The sequence below is a fragment of the Halictus rubicundus genome, chromosome 4 (genome assembly GCF_050948215.1).
Source record: "Halictus rubicundus isolate RS-2024b chromosome 4, iyHalRubi1_principal, whole genome shotgun sequence".
In the NCBI taxonomy this organism is placed as follows: Eukaryota; Metazoa; Arthropoda; class Insecta; order Hymenoptera; family Halictidae; genus Halictus; species Halictus rubicundus.
The window spans coordinates 1,784,345-1,799,511 of NC_135152.1; the positions used below are offsets into that span (position 1 = coordinate 1,784,345).

The 15,167-nt window shown below is 33.3% G+C and overlaps 2 protein-coding genes across 2 annotated transcripts; both read left to right on the forward strand.

Moving 5' to 3' along the window:
• Positions 1 to 2,662: 2,662 nt before the first annotated feature.
• Positions 2,663 to 4,553, forward strand: Rswl (tRNA methyltransferase roswell). Its single transcript, XM_076786194.1, has 3 exons — positions 2,663 to 3,197; positions 3,325 to 3,877; positions 4,072 to 4,553. Exons 1-3 carry the CDS (start codon positions 2,818 to 2,820, stop codon positions 4,354 to 4,356), a joined length of 1,218 nt encoding a protein of 405 aa, XP_076642309.1. The 5' UTR covers positions 2,663 to 2,817; the 3' UTR covers positions 4,357 to 4,553.
• Positions 4,554 to 10,355: 5,802 nt separating this feature from the next.
• LOC143353122 (uncharacterized protein C05D11.1) lies at positions 10,356 to 15,166 on the forward strand. Its single transcript, XM_076786195.1, has 15 exons — positions 10,356 to 10,401; positions 10,485 to 10,703; positions 10,810 to 11,051; positions 11,147 to 11,315; positions 11,684 to 11,847; positions 11,923 to 12,438; positions 12,524 to 12,778; positions 12,854 to 13,027; positions 13,104 to 13,340; positions 13,417 to 13,597; positions 13,669 to 13,918; positions 13,985 to 14,171; positions 14,226 to 14,369; positions 14,451 to 14,761; positions 14,884 to 15,166. Exons 2-15 carry the CDS (start codon positions 10,532 to 10,534, stop codon positions 14,942 to 14,944), a joined length of 3,063 nt encoding a protein of 1,020 aa, XP_076642310.1. The 5' UTR covers positions 10,356 to 10,401; positions 10,485 to 10,531; the 3' UTR covers positions 14,945 to 15,166.
• The last annotated feature ends 1 nt before the right edge of the window (position 15,167 follows it).

Sequence of the window (15,167 nt, forward strand, 5' to 3'; positions counted from 1 at the left end):
TTTCATCTTTTATCTGTATCTTTTATTCGAAGGCTTCGAATAAATCTTGGAATAACTTTTGCCGAGCGCCGAGCATCAAAGACTCAATGAGGACAGACGACATACAATGTAAGCGGATGGAGAATCGCGCACGAATGAAAGTTTAAACTTTTAGATTTTCAACATATCCTCAAAAAACTGTGACGAGCGAATGGAGGGGATTTTCCTGATGAAAATGAGGTCAAATTCGAGTGTAATCGAACAAGTTTCACTGATACGTAATGGTACGATAAAAATTACAATCTCATTAAAGACAGTCCAAATGATGTCGTGTTTGGACTCATTTCGATCGGAACAAGCTCTACAACTCATTCGTCTTAAAATATTGTTCTGATTAAAAACATACAAGCATAAATTGCCAATAATGCTGGATTCCCCAGCTGCTTACATTGTATACCGTTTGGCAGTCGTTGGGTCTTCGACGTTCAGCGCTCGTCGGTCCTCGTCAGCCGTCGTCGCCGTTTATTCGTCGAGCTGGCAAAAGTTATCCGAAGATTTATTCGAAGCCTTCGAATAAATCTACGGATAAAAATGCTAAATACAGTCCAATTTGTACCGTGTTTAGTGTCATTTTAATCAGAAGAATGCCATGAATTAGTTGACGCAAGTCCCATAAAAAAATCATGAAAAATAATGAAGTTTTGCAATTGGATTGGTAGTTGTTTCACACCGATATCTCGCGACTCTGCGAGCTCAGAACTTCAAAGACCAGCGACCGACCAACAGCCTACAATGTAAGCAGATGGGGAATCGAGCATTACTGGCAATTTATGCTTGTATGTTTTTAATCAGAACAATATTGTTAAGACGAATGAGTTGTAGAGCTTGTTCCAATCGAAATGAGTCCAAACACGACATCATTTGGACTGTCTTTAATGAGATTGTAATTTTTATCGTAACATTACGTATCAGTGAAACTTGTTCGATTACACTCGAATTTGACCTCATTTTCATCAGGAAAATCACCTGCATTCGCTCGTCACAATTTCATGAGGATATATTGAAAAATCTAAAAGTTTAAACTTTCATACGTGCGCGATTCTCCATTCGCTTACATTGTATGTCGTCAGTCCTTGCTGGGTCTTTGAAGCTCGGCGCTCGGCAAAAGTTATTCCAAGATTTATTCGAAGCCTTCGAATAAAAGATACAGATAAAAGATGAAAAAATTATTCGAAGTTCGAATAAATCCGCTTCCAATAGAAAAAATTATCTTTATTCGTCGGATAAATTCTCGACGAATAAAATTATTTATCCGATACTCGTCCAATAAAGATGCTTTTTTTTTATTCGAACCTTCAAATAACAAATAAAGATAAAGTATCTTTTATTCAAATTTTCATTTAAATAATTTTTTATCCCAAATAATGCCCATCTCTGCGAGGGCCGTTAGCACCGTGAAAGATTTACTTAATATTTAATTGAATTTAATAATTACAAAGAGTGTATCATGAACAAAGTGCATGCACTTGGAACTGTTACAGAAATATGTAAGATCACCCTTTCGATGAAGTATCGAATGAGGTTTATAACACGAGCGACTGGAATCCGCCCCTTTTGAGGAGTTTAGTACACACTGCATGTCTAGCCTTCCTTTAATTAGTTTTGGAGGCAGGTCTCTGGAAGTTGTGGATGCATTCGCTTGTATGGTCTGGCTTGCGAGTTAGCGTACCATAAAACTCCAGATGTGACACAGAACACAGGTAGGTGTGCTGGGCGCTACGTCACCAACGCACTAAAGGACTGAAATGAAGGAAACACTTTTGTTTTTTCAATGGTCGTCGCAAAAAATTGTTCTTCCTTGAATATGGATGGTACCATGGTATTGAGTTGTAAAGGGGTGTTAAACAGAGCTGCAATGCAGCCCATAAATAATTAGTAGAACGGTGAAATAAAGAGTAAACTAGAATGTTTTCGAGTAAAATTATTTAAAAATAGTTCTAATGTGTTTTTAAAGTCATCTAGTAAAAATCTTATGGTGCTGAGGTGGAAAAATATTTATTCATGAAAGAAAAATTTTTTTAATTAATAATAACAGTAGCTAAATATATGAAAAAATTTAAGATAGTGTTGATGACAATAGCTCATTATTAAATTAATATTCAGGTTGGTCGCTTTTAAACTTCGATATGAGATCTTTATTTGTTCGAATTTTTCCGGATTTTCCATTTTTTACAACTAAAGTTTGCAACTACAAACTTGGAAAAAAAATAAAATACGTATCATTACAATTAATATTAGAGATTTTGTACACAAGATTTACATGTTAGTTACATATTTCATATAAAACAATTAAGCTGTACGTTCTAATCCTGGTTAAAAAAATAATGTGCGTTCAGTTTTATGCTAAAAGACTGACCGGTTCTGTGCCATGCTAAAAGACTGACCGGTTCTGTTCCAGGAAAGACTGACCGGTTCTGTGCCATGCTAAAGCGGCGATGTCACGAAAGTGGGAACGCCGAAACCCCGGGCGTGAGCACTCTCATTCCTCTCTGGCCACGCTACACCTTATTACTCGTCTGTGGTTCAGGCTAAAAATTATACTAGAGGGTAGCACTATACCGAGGACACTAAAATCCCGGGTGTGAGCACTCTCATTTCCTCTCTGGTCTAAGCTTAGAACCGCATGTACATCAATGTACATATGAGCATGTGTAATACTGAAAGTTCGCGTCGAAAAAGATTTTTGTCTCTATATAAATTCTTTGTGATTTTGTAGTTTTTTTGTATGTGAGTTAGTTTCATTATTTTTATTTTGCCGAAGTTCTTTCAACTTTCAAAATGTTTAGTAATACATTTCGTGGATGTGTTACTATTTCAAGAAAGTTTAATCTGAATGCTCTTATTTATTCAATACAAGAAAAAAACATCGACCCAGTATTTACATATACAAAACAAGCACATCAAATTAATTATTACACATTAACAATACGAAACTGCAGTACCCAAACCAGTAAATCTAGTGAAGTGGCCCGTTACTACAAAGAAGAGGATGAGAAAACCTTAAAGCAACTTCTTACAAACCCTAAAATGTTGTTCTTGTATGAAAAATTGGAATTAGAAATGGAAACTGCACGGCAAATGAATGGTAGAGTACCAACTGAAGTGACAGCTACAGACTGGTTAATGTTACTTGCAGCAACTAGCAAATCACAAAGAAGGTTATATATTAAATTTCATATTGAAAGTGGATTATATAGTAATATGTAGTAAATGTAATATAGATAGATAGATAGCAATGTTATATAGATTATGTAGTAAATGTAATTTATTTTTACAAATATTTAGAGCATATCTTGATCATCGTTGGAAAATTGAAAAATGTAACGAAGTAGCAAAACTATCTAAACTGACAAAAGAAGTGAAAGAACATGAAACACAAGTTCCAAATGATGGTACCATATATGGACTATTTCATAATACAATGTTCTTACGTATAAGCCGTAAAGCAATGAACAATTTTTATAATAATAGGTTAATAAATGCTATAATGTATGCGCCAAAAATAGTTTATGATCTTGGGTATGACACAGATATGACAGCATATGAAGCCTTAAATTGTGCAAAGCAGTTACTATTGTCATTTGCACTAAATCGATACCATGTGGATCCTTTCAATTTATACTTATGTAATGCAAATAAATCTAGTTTAGTGATGAAGCAGTTTCATAAGGGAATACCAACTCTATATGAAGACTCTTATCCACTGTATGTCACTGAAAAGTCCTATTTGGATGTATTTGACAAGGACAAGATAGTATATCTTTCACCAGATGCTCAGACTGTTTTAGAAAAGTATGACCCTAATATGGTATACGTAATTGGTGCAATGGTAGATAAGGTAAAACATTTTATCATTTCTATATTAACTGTTTGCGGACTGACACACACTTTATGTATACGCTTATAAGCATGATTGGGCTCTTCCCCATTGAAACGGTTAAGGAAGTTAATAAGATTTGCATGATATTAGTGTATACTACGGGTAACCTATTTTATAGTATTCCCTTATATTCACCAGTATTCATTTTTTAGATCAATCCTCAACGAGTTTCATTTGCAAAAGCTAGGAAAGAAAAAATTAAAATGGCCCGACTTCCTTTAGCTGAACATGTGCCATGGGGATCTGGATCTGCAAAGAATCTCCCTCTCAATCAGGTTCTGGGTATATTATTAGACCTAAGGCGTACAAACAGTTGGAAAAAAGCACTTGAATTGCATATCCCTAGAAGAAAATTGCAACCAGCAAGAATAGCGCAAATGAGTAGACAAATAAGTGCAAGAAGAGAAATGTTAGAGATACTAATGCAAGAAAAATAATTGTTAATCATATAATGACGTTATCGGATTTCAAATAAAATATACATTTTAGTTGAGTATATTTAACTGTCACAAAAGTTAATTTCCTTCTTGTATATTAATAATAATGATATGAAACTCTGAAGTTTAATTAAAAGAATACTAGGTACACACAACAACGTAGCTTTTAAATGATTAAAAACAATGTTTTCAATTTTCGAACTTTGTTTTTTTTTATATTTTCAGTGGTTCTCAAGAAAGAAAAAATTAAAAATCACACTACTTTGAAATATATATCATATGTAATTGAACAAGCTGTATAATTTTGGTCTACACATTTACAATTAAATAATGTAATTAAAAATTGAAATACATATAAGAAAAACTATATTTCCAGTATGGACTTTCTCATCTCTCCTCTACCCGCCGACATATATACTATGGACACAGACGAGGTATAAGGATAGACCTATCATCCAATGCATTTTCGTGTCCAACGTTTTTGGGGTCACGTAACCCCATTACCATTTTCGTGTCACATCCTGTATTACCAACTGGAACTAAAATCTGCTGACAGCGTCGTTAGTGGTAGGAATTAAAATTAAAAATAGCTATATATATAGTCACTGCAGTCTCGCGAATACAATAGAATATTGTTTTCTAAAACGCTTTAACGATTTCAAATACTAATTTCGGTTATGATTAGTTAAACTTTATGTTGGGTATAAATAACAAATGAATGAAACTGTACGTACAATAAAAAATATGTTTAACTGCAAAATTCGAAATGTTGTAAACAGCCAAATATTAATATGTACTTTATAAATGTAACGTATACGCGAATAAATTCATTGTTCAGAACTGTATTGTTATTGTTATAGGATGACATCATTTTGTTCCTATTATTAATTAACTACATTGCTTTGAACAGTAATTATTATATAAATATTTTTTAAATGGTTTTTATGAAAATTTTCATGAACAGTACAAGACAAATGTTTTAATAACTTACTAAAAACTACAAAGCCAAGCTTTGAACGTAACTTGGTTATATATAAATAACCTTTTGTAATTTTGAAATTTGAACACAAATTATTACTATATTTGTTAACAATAAATAAAAGATTCGTCTTAACATCAGCTACAACAATATGTAATAAAAAATACTTAGTTTTATATTTACTTAAAAAATTAAGATGACCATAATTTTTTATCAAAAAAATTTTTTCTATTGGGATTTATAGATAACTGAGTATTGATTAACTTTTGTTGGAAACATTGTTCTGCCAGATTATCCGAAATGTTTAAAACATCCTCAGATGGCTTCTTTTGGGTCACTGAGATCTTGGTTGGTGGCCCGTCGAGAAATTTTCCGAGTGTGGTACTCGCGAAATGATCGTAATTCCTTATGCGTTGCTTCCTGGGTATCTTCTGAAAGATTTCCGATGGATAATAGGATGCTTTCTACCACATCAGCACCTTGTATGAGCACTTTGTGTACAGTTACCAATATATAACCATGGATATAAATTCATTCCCCGATGCTCTGTGTGCAACTCGTGCTATGTACTCCAACTCTTCCGGGGTGTACTGCGTCAACAGGCTTTCTATTTGCCTGCGATTTATCATGTCTCTTGCCTCAGAAAACCCTTTTTTTAGTCGTCCACCTTCACTGCGTCCTTTAAATTCAAACAGTGGTTGTTCAAACCAATCGGGTCATTTTAAAAGAAATCTATCAACATCGCGTTCGTTGTTCTTCCATTTTTTTTACTAAATTGATAGAAAATTGTTTAATTATTTTTCTAATAAAATCTTCTGACGTCTATCAAAATTTTCAAAATTACATGTCTGAGCCACATATTCATAAATTGAATTTCGGACACCAACACTACTAGACGCACAGACGTTATTTCTATCTCGAAGAAATTGAAAGATGTCCCTCCCTACAAACAATCAAGATTAATGTAAAATACTTTGCACAAGTGTTCATTAGATTTATCTAAGAATTTTGCAGTATTTCGTTCGTAAACAAATTTATTTGAAGAGAGAAGTCAACCTTTTGTCCGAACTGACCGTTCTATGTAAGTGCTTATGAATCAACGGCTATCGCCATTGTATATTGTTTTGAAAGAAGTTAAAGGGCAGTTAGGACCTCGTGTACGAAGAAGTGTGTTCACGGCAGCTAATGTCCACATTGAAGCTTCCACATCGGGTAAACTAACGAAAGAATTATTTAGAACGTGGTTGACTGAAGTATTTCTCCCATCTGCTCCAGAAAATTCTGTTTTACTTCTTGATTCATGGAATGGATATAACGACGAGATCATACTACACGATATCAATTGATATCAATCTACACGCAAGAGATAATATTATTAAACTACACACATTAATCCACAACCAATTATAAGCTGCGCGTTATAAACGGCTGTTTCAATATGCTTGGTTCCGCAGTGGATATATAGAAGAGCGGCCAGGAGAATTTGAAAATCCCGTAGAGTTCGCTTTACAAAATTAGATGGTCTAACGTGTTTCCATTGCTCAAATGTAGTTGTACTTAAATGTTCTTGGTGCAAAGAACATTTATGATTTTCTCATTTTATCCTTGAGTATCATTATTGCCAGAATTATGTAGAATAATCTTTGCGGATAGCTCTTCTTTCAAAACCAGATCTTTTCAGAGCTACCACAAACGACGAGGGAAATTCTAGCTTCGATTACTTTAATGATCCACAGTTTAAAAAGGTTGCAGATATATTTTGACCGAAGGCCCAACAACCGCAGAATATTAATATTGCCAGAATTATGTGGAATAATCTTTGCGGACAGCTCTTCTTTCAAAATAAGCTCTTTTCAGAGCTACCAAAGACGACGAGGGAAACTCCAGCTTCAAGGATTCACAGTTTAAAAAGGCTGCAGGTATATTTTGACCGAAGGCCCAACGATTGCGGAATTTCACAGGCGAATTGGCTATAAAAGTCGGTACCCTTACTCCGCCGCACAGTGGTCTGCGAGCGGCTAAAACTCCATATTTTCAAGTGTCTTATAAAATGAAATTTGTTATATTTTTGACTAGTAGGGGATTAAATCAACACGTTTCAAGGATGAATCAAATTCGGCAATTCCATAAAAATGAATTAAATTCGGCCATGCTAAGCATACCTAGGTTTCAGAATGAACTCAAGCGCATGTTTGAAGAAACCGTATGCGCCTGTAAAAATAGAAATACGAAAAATATTTTTTTTCCTGGCTTACTTCGAGTACTAAGACTCGGAAACAATCGTGGAAACTATTTATTTTTAATTTCTTCGAGTAGTTTTACATGTAATGCCATTAAACGTGGAAAAGAGCAACGTTAATGAAGTTTAAAAAGTGATATCTCTCTTGCGCCAACGTGTGCCAACGTGCGCATGCTAAAAACACGTTTGTAGATGTCTAAGTAAATAATAAATCCAAAATTCAACTGCGGCAACCTGCGGCTTCGCGTTTTATCTCATGAAATGTCGGTGAAAAACGTGGTGTCCCGGGTGAGGCCAGGTTTTTAGTGGGTCTAGGTACGCCAAAAATCTGCTACCTGAGCCCCACACTACACCATTCTGGGATGTGCGTAAGGCACTTTCCTCCTCTTACTTAAAGAAAAAAAAGTATACCTTTTTCGTGTAAATAATAAGCTTAATTAAAATTTAAATAACCGTTACGTCTATATCATAAATTTTCATTAAATCTTGTACATAAGCGTATTCTTCTTATTTCATTTTATTTTAAATTACATAAAATTATTATTATTTAAATTAAGTAGTATTTTTTTATGGAGAGGAATTATTTTTTATCATTTTTAATCTAAATTGTTTCTATACTCATTTAAAGCAGAATAAATGCTTTTTCAATATATATAAATAAACTTTGTAACGCGACGAGGAAACAATAAAGCGTCAAGACCCCTCGTCACCCCCCGATGTAACAGAAGAATTGCGCCGAGGCAGCGTGGCCGGCGGTTCAAGGGGAACCGCGGGGTCTGGAACCTTCTAGACCCCTAGTAACGCGTTATTGATAAAGGTAGCAACGAGTCCATATAAATATCGGTAGATTACAGCGGAGCAAGCACTCTTGCTGCACCTGTAGGAGAGGACGAGGTAAGACCACGGCCGCCTACAGGATGGGAGAGTACGAAGCAATGCTATCGGACGCCCAGCAGCAGAGCTGCACCTGTGGGAGGGGACGAGTAAGACCACGGCCGCCCACAGGATGGGGGAGTACGAAGCAATGCTATCGGACGCCCAGCAGCCCAGGAGAGGACAGGAGTTGCACCTGGACGCCTCTCTGGATACATGAGAGGACGGCCATGAAGGCCGGCCGCCCGCCGAGAGGAAAGAACAGGGTAGCTTCCTGGCCGCCTGAGACGTTTCGGAGAGGACGGCCATGAAGGCCGGCCGCCGATCGGACATGAGAAAACAGGCGAAACCGCGTCGTCGTCGTATTCCCAGAGGGAGAGTACGGTTGAAATAAACCGCGGACGCCCGATGGTGGTATCACGTATTATATAAAATCTTTTCCTAAATTAATCGTTGCTAGCTTTGTCTCTCACTCTTTTGAAAGAATCTATTTTATAACAAAACCTATCACCTCATCCTTTGTACTAACGTGTTTGGAAAAATATATCCTATGTCTCCAGATATTCCGACTCCTGTCATTCCGCAACCACCGCAATCCTTTACCTTACAACTTTTATTTATTGATAGTAAACAAAATAATAATTGTTGTTGAAAATTTAAATACCTATTTAGCGCTATTTATATCTTGAAATTGATTCATATAAACTGTTGTTGGCTTCTTTGAACCTTTTGTTATCAAATACAATTTTCTAAAAAAAAATATTTTAATTACAGTTGTTATGCGAGGTTCTATATTCGTTACAAGTTGCGGCATGTCTGTTATTATCGATAATTATTATCGATATTGTTATTATTGCTAAACAATTACTTCAAAACTGATAACAATAATGGTAAGAGATCAACTAAATCTGAACTCCTGTATGCTTTTACGATTTAACGATAAGTCAGATCAGCAATAAACAGAATTTTATACAGATTTATTGTTTATAATTAATAAGTTCTGGCACAACTTATGAAAATATTTGGAAAAAAGAACTAATAAGTGTATATGTAATGTTCACATATAATAACAGACACGCTGCAACTTGTAACTAATATGGAACCTCGCATAACAGCTGTCATTAAAATTTTTGTTGACAATCTTTTGAATATTTTTCCGTCCTTTTCAAAATTATATTTGATAGCAGAACGTTCAAAGGAGCCAACAACAGTTCATATAAATCAATTTCAAGATAAAAATAGCGTTAAATAGGTATTTCAATTTTCAACAAGAATTATTATTATGTTTACTATCAATAAATAAAAGTTTATTTATATAAATTGAAAAAGCATTTATTTAGCTTTAAAATGAGTATAGAAACAGAAAGCATTGTACTTAAACAAAGATGAAATATTCAGGTTGAATTAATCATGTAATATCTCGTTTCGTTTACTTTTCCAGAATTGCAACTGTAACTTGGAAAATAGCCGAAATACGCGCTGTGCATTACACGGCAGTAACAGTAAATTGGCAACTATGCGACGAATATTCTCCGATGTGGTTTGGCAACTACGCCTTCGATACCTGTGATTCAATATAATTCCTAAACTCACCACTCTAAATCGTAGAGGGCATACCAAAACCTCTGATTTTTTGAACGGTCGATATTTCAGAACATCGGACACGAAGTCCCATAAGATGATAGGTCTATCCTTATACCTCTTCTGTGGTAATACTATATTTCAAGTATGTACGCATATATAAATTTCATGAATACACACACACACATATATGTACTTATGTGTACAATATTGTACTAGAAAAACTTTTCGGCCTTCTCATTCCTCCGTATATATACATTCGTACCGTATACGATGATCCCGTATACATATATGAAAGTACAATTATACTATATTGGTATAGAGTCTGGATGAGTTCATAAGTTGAGTAACGAGACGAGTGTTCTAACCATTGGTACTTAATTACCTACATATACGTAGTGTTTGTAACGCCCTCTTGAAAATTTAAGCAATTTACGTATTGTCATACATTCGCAGTTATCGCAGCTGGATCGCTTCGAATATCGGAAAAAGTAGAATTTAACATGGCGCCTGTTGATAGTTCACCTAGAGAAAATATGGGCGGGTTTCAACTCATATGTTCCGTTAAAACTGATGATACAATACCGGTATATGTTTATAAATCTACAAATTCTGGAATTACTATTTCTATAGCAGAAGTTGATGGACCTGTTGTGTCTGGCTACTTTGGCTGTGGTAATTTTTTTTTGCTATCGTATTCATCATATTTTTTAAAAATATGAATTTATTACAATATATTCTTACTTAATATTTATACATTTACAATGTGCTTGAAATTTAGCCACTGAAGCACACAATGATGATGGGTTACCTCACACATTGGAACATCTTGTTTTTTTGGGTAGCGAAGATTATCCATACAAAGGTGTTTTAGATTTATGGGCAAATAGATGTTTGGCGTCTGGAACCAATGCAGCAACGTTCGTTGATTTCACATATTATACTATGACAACTGCTGGGAGTGAAGGATTCTTATCCTTAATGCCTGTATATCTTGAACATATACTTTATCCAACGCTTACAGTAAGTTAATTTAATAATTAATGTTATAATGCAAATATTTAAACTATACTTATCAATGCGATTTGTTTATTAATATTTTTTTAATACTTGAATAGGATTCAGCTTATATTACAGAAGTACATCATATAAATGGTGAAGGTGAAGATGCAGGTGTAGTATATTGTGAAATGCAAGGCAAAGAAAATATAGGTGAATATTTAGTATATACAGAACTAGTTCGTGCAATTTTCCCTGGTCATTGCGGTTATAAATCCCTTGTTGGAGGTAAGATATATCTATTTATTTAAATTTTTTGTTTGTATGTAATACATTACCGCATGAAAAATAACTTTTATACAAAAGAAACTGTTGTAATAATATTGCTTTGTTCAGCGTTACAGCTAAGAATTGGATTTGGTTTACAACATCCTATATTTACAAAACTATCTTATCCATACATTCTGTTCGTTCATTTTCTCCCTCTCTCTCACACACACACACTCTCACTCACACTTACTCTGCCATGCTCTATTATACTTTATTTATTGCATCCTTTCCTATTCTCTTACATTTTTGGTTTAATTTTGATTAGATTACATTCTTTTTGGTGCCCTGAGTTATGCTCTCTAAAAGAAACTATTGTATTTTCATAGGGGCATTGAAGAATCTTAGAGAAAGTACTAATAATGAAAAAGTAAAGCAATACCATAAAGACTTTTATAGGCCTGAAAATTTAACCCTGATAATAGTTGGCCAAATAAAACATGCTGATGTATTCAATGCTTTGCAACCTATAGAACAAAAAATTTTGTCAAAAGTATGTAAATGAAATTGTTTATATCTTAATTTAGTAATGTTTTCAGAAAATTATATGACATGAATAATATTTCAGGGGAATAGAGGTTTATATAATAAACCTTGGCAAAGTCCAGTACCAGCTTTTCTAGAGAGCAAAGACATAGATGTTTTTTATCCTTGTGATGACGAAGATAATGGAATAATAAATGTTGCTTGGCGAGGATCATCTGTTGATGACATATATACTTTTATCGCTTGTGATTTATTATTGAAATATCTCACAGACACTTCAGTTAGCCCACTAGAAAAAGAATTTCTTGAAATTGCTGACCCATATGCTAGTAATGTCACTTATTTTTCTTGCGAGTATGCAGTATCTCTTCTGTGTCTTGAATTTGAAAATGTACCAAAGTCAAAAATTACACTAGTAAAAGATCAATTGCTAAAGACGTTGAATGATGTGTATAAAAATGGCATCGATATAAAACGGATGAAAACTGTTGTTCATAGATCTATTCTTGAAAGATTAAGTTGCTTAGAAAAAGCACCACAGGATGCAATTGCAATGATGCTTGTTAAACATGTACTTTATGGTAAAACAGAAGAAGATGTAAGTAAATTTAATGATATATTATGATCTTTTTATCAGATAACGTTTGCATTGTTACAATCTCCTAGCCTTTAAAAATTTTTAGTTAGATCGAAGATCAAACCAAATTAAAGACCTCAAGAAATTAGAAATGGAACCAGAATCATTTTGGTTGGATCTTTTGAAAAAATTTTTGCTTGATTCTCCACTAGTAATTGTTAAAGGAATTCCTAGCTTAGAAAAACGACATGAATTGACTGAGAAAGAGAAGGAACGCGTAGCTAAACAAATTAAAGATTTAGGTGACAAAGGTCTACAACTGAAAGAAAAGGAACTAGAAAACGCTATTGCGAAAAATAATGTACGTATTCTTTTAAAGTAAAGACATACATATCTATTTCTCTCGTTTTTGATGTTTCACTTTTATCTATTTTAGGTACCTATGCCTAATGAAATGCTAAGTTCAGTACCTATACCGAGTACTGATCTCATTAGTTTTCATCATATCAAACATTTTACAACAGAATCTATCGAACAAAATTCTGGGTTTGTTTTAGAAAATCTACCGTTTTATACGTACTTGGATCATGTTAACACGAATTTCATATACGTATGTATTATCATACCATTACATTTATAAACAACTACATTATCATATTTGTGTGCAACGATAAAATTGTTTTCAGATGTTTGTTATCATGAATACTTCCTCTATTGAAAGAAAATACAGACCTTACATTCCTTTATTACTTGAAGTTATTATGGAATCCCCAGTAAAGCGAAATGGACAACTCATTCCATATGAGGAAGTAGTCGCTGAATTAGAAGCGGATACAGTAACCACTGATACAAGGATTGGAGTTGATGAAACTTCTAGATTTTCATGTGGATCATATAGTCATAGTGCTATTTTGATGTTACATGTAATTCATACATGTTTATACATAATTTTAATATCATAACCATTGATTATATTAAATGGTTGATTTCATTATTTAGCTGGAGATAAAAAAGTATTCCGACGGTGTGAGATGGATTAAAGAATTGTTATATGATACTGAGCTAACATCTAATAGATTGAAGATAATAGCTACAAAAATGGTAAACGATGTAGCTCAAGTTAAAAGAAAAGGAAGTAAAGTCGTAGGTGATCTAATGAAAGGATTATTATATAACAAAGGTAATAAAATATTTTTCATGAAATTACACATTCTTGAATGCAGAAAGTTAATATAATTTTTTTACTTGTAGACAGCAATCAATTTACATCTAGTATGCTACGACAACAGAAGTTTCTTACTAATGTTTTAAACCGTTTAAATGACGTAGAAGAACAAAATTTTGTTATATCAGAAATTGAAATTGTTAAGAAGGCTTTAACAACACCTAAAAATATAACGATGTACATAGCCACTAACGTGGACAAGTTGACTGCTGCAATTCCATCTGTGTATCTTCCGTGGACCACTCATTTCTCTGAGCTCACATCAGAAAAAACTAAGTAAATAATTTTTATCTTTTCAAAATGTAGATGTATGAATTCTAATTACATAATTTAATTATATAGACTTGAAATTATTCCGGACTCGATGCTCATGAATCCTCTAAATGAAATTTCAATTAAGGGATGCATTACAGGATTAGGCTGTATAGAATCCTCATTTTTATTGCAAAGCTGTCAATGTATAAATAATTACCAACATATAGATTTAGCACCATTGCGTGTTTGTTTGCAATACTTAACACAGTTGGAGGTGGGTAAAAAGAAAATTATATATTTGGAGTATGTTAAATTATATTTTTTATAGGGTCCTATGTGGAAACTTATAAGAGGTCAAGGTCTTTCATATGGATATAATATCTATGTTAATGCAAATGAAGGATTATTATATTTGTCATTCTATAGATCAACGAATGTTATTGTGGCTTACAAAGAAGCTAAATCAATTGTAGTAAGTATAGATTCTCATATTTAAATAATCAGAACTATAATATTTATTTAAAACATTAACTCTGTAATTTTTTCATAACAGAATATGCATATTACTGAAAATAAATGGGAAAAATTACTTTTCGAATCAGCGAAATCTTCTTTAATTTTTGAAATTATTGAAAAAGAGCAAAGTGTGGGTGATCTAGTACAACATTCGTTGTTATCGCATTTCAAAAACGTTCCGCATAATTATACACAGAAAATGGTGCAACGCATATCTGCAGTAAAAATTGAGGATATGGGTCGTATGGCAACTAAATATTTGACACCATTATTTGATCCAAACGAGTGTAAAACAACAATTGTTTGCCATCCATCCAAAGTACAAGAAATAGGTGATGCCTTTAAAGCGTAAGTAAAGAAACATTATATTTACATATGTTAACACATATTATTAAAAGTATTCAGATATTTTAAAACATATTTAGTCAAATCTGCAACTACGTCTATATTTATACATATTTTATTTACAGATTGAACCATGATCTTAAACTGTATAGCAGTCTCGAAGAAAACTACTTAAATGATTGGTAATTTGAAAGCACATTAAATTGTTCATTATTCTCTTTTACAAAGCAAATGTTACATTGTTTATAATCAAGTCATTATTATTAACCGCAAACTACACTTACATATTTAAAATATGCTTGCTGACATTTGTAAGTTAGAATAAGAACAAAAATTTAATATCTTTTCAATTTAATTATGTATATCAATGTAATATTTAATAAATTAGCTACTTTTATAAATATTAAAC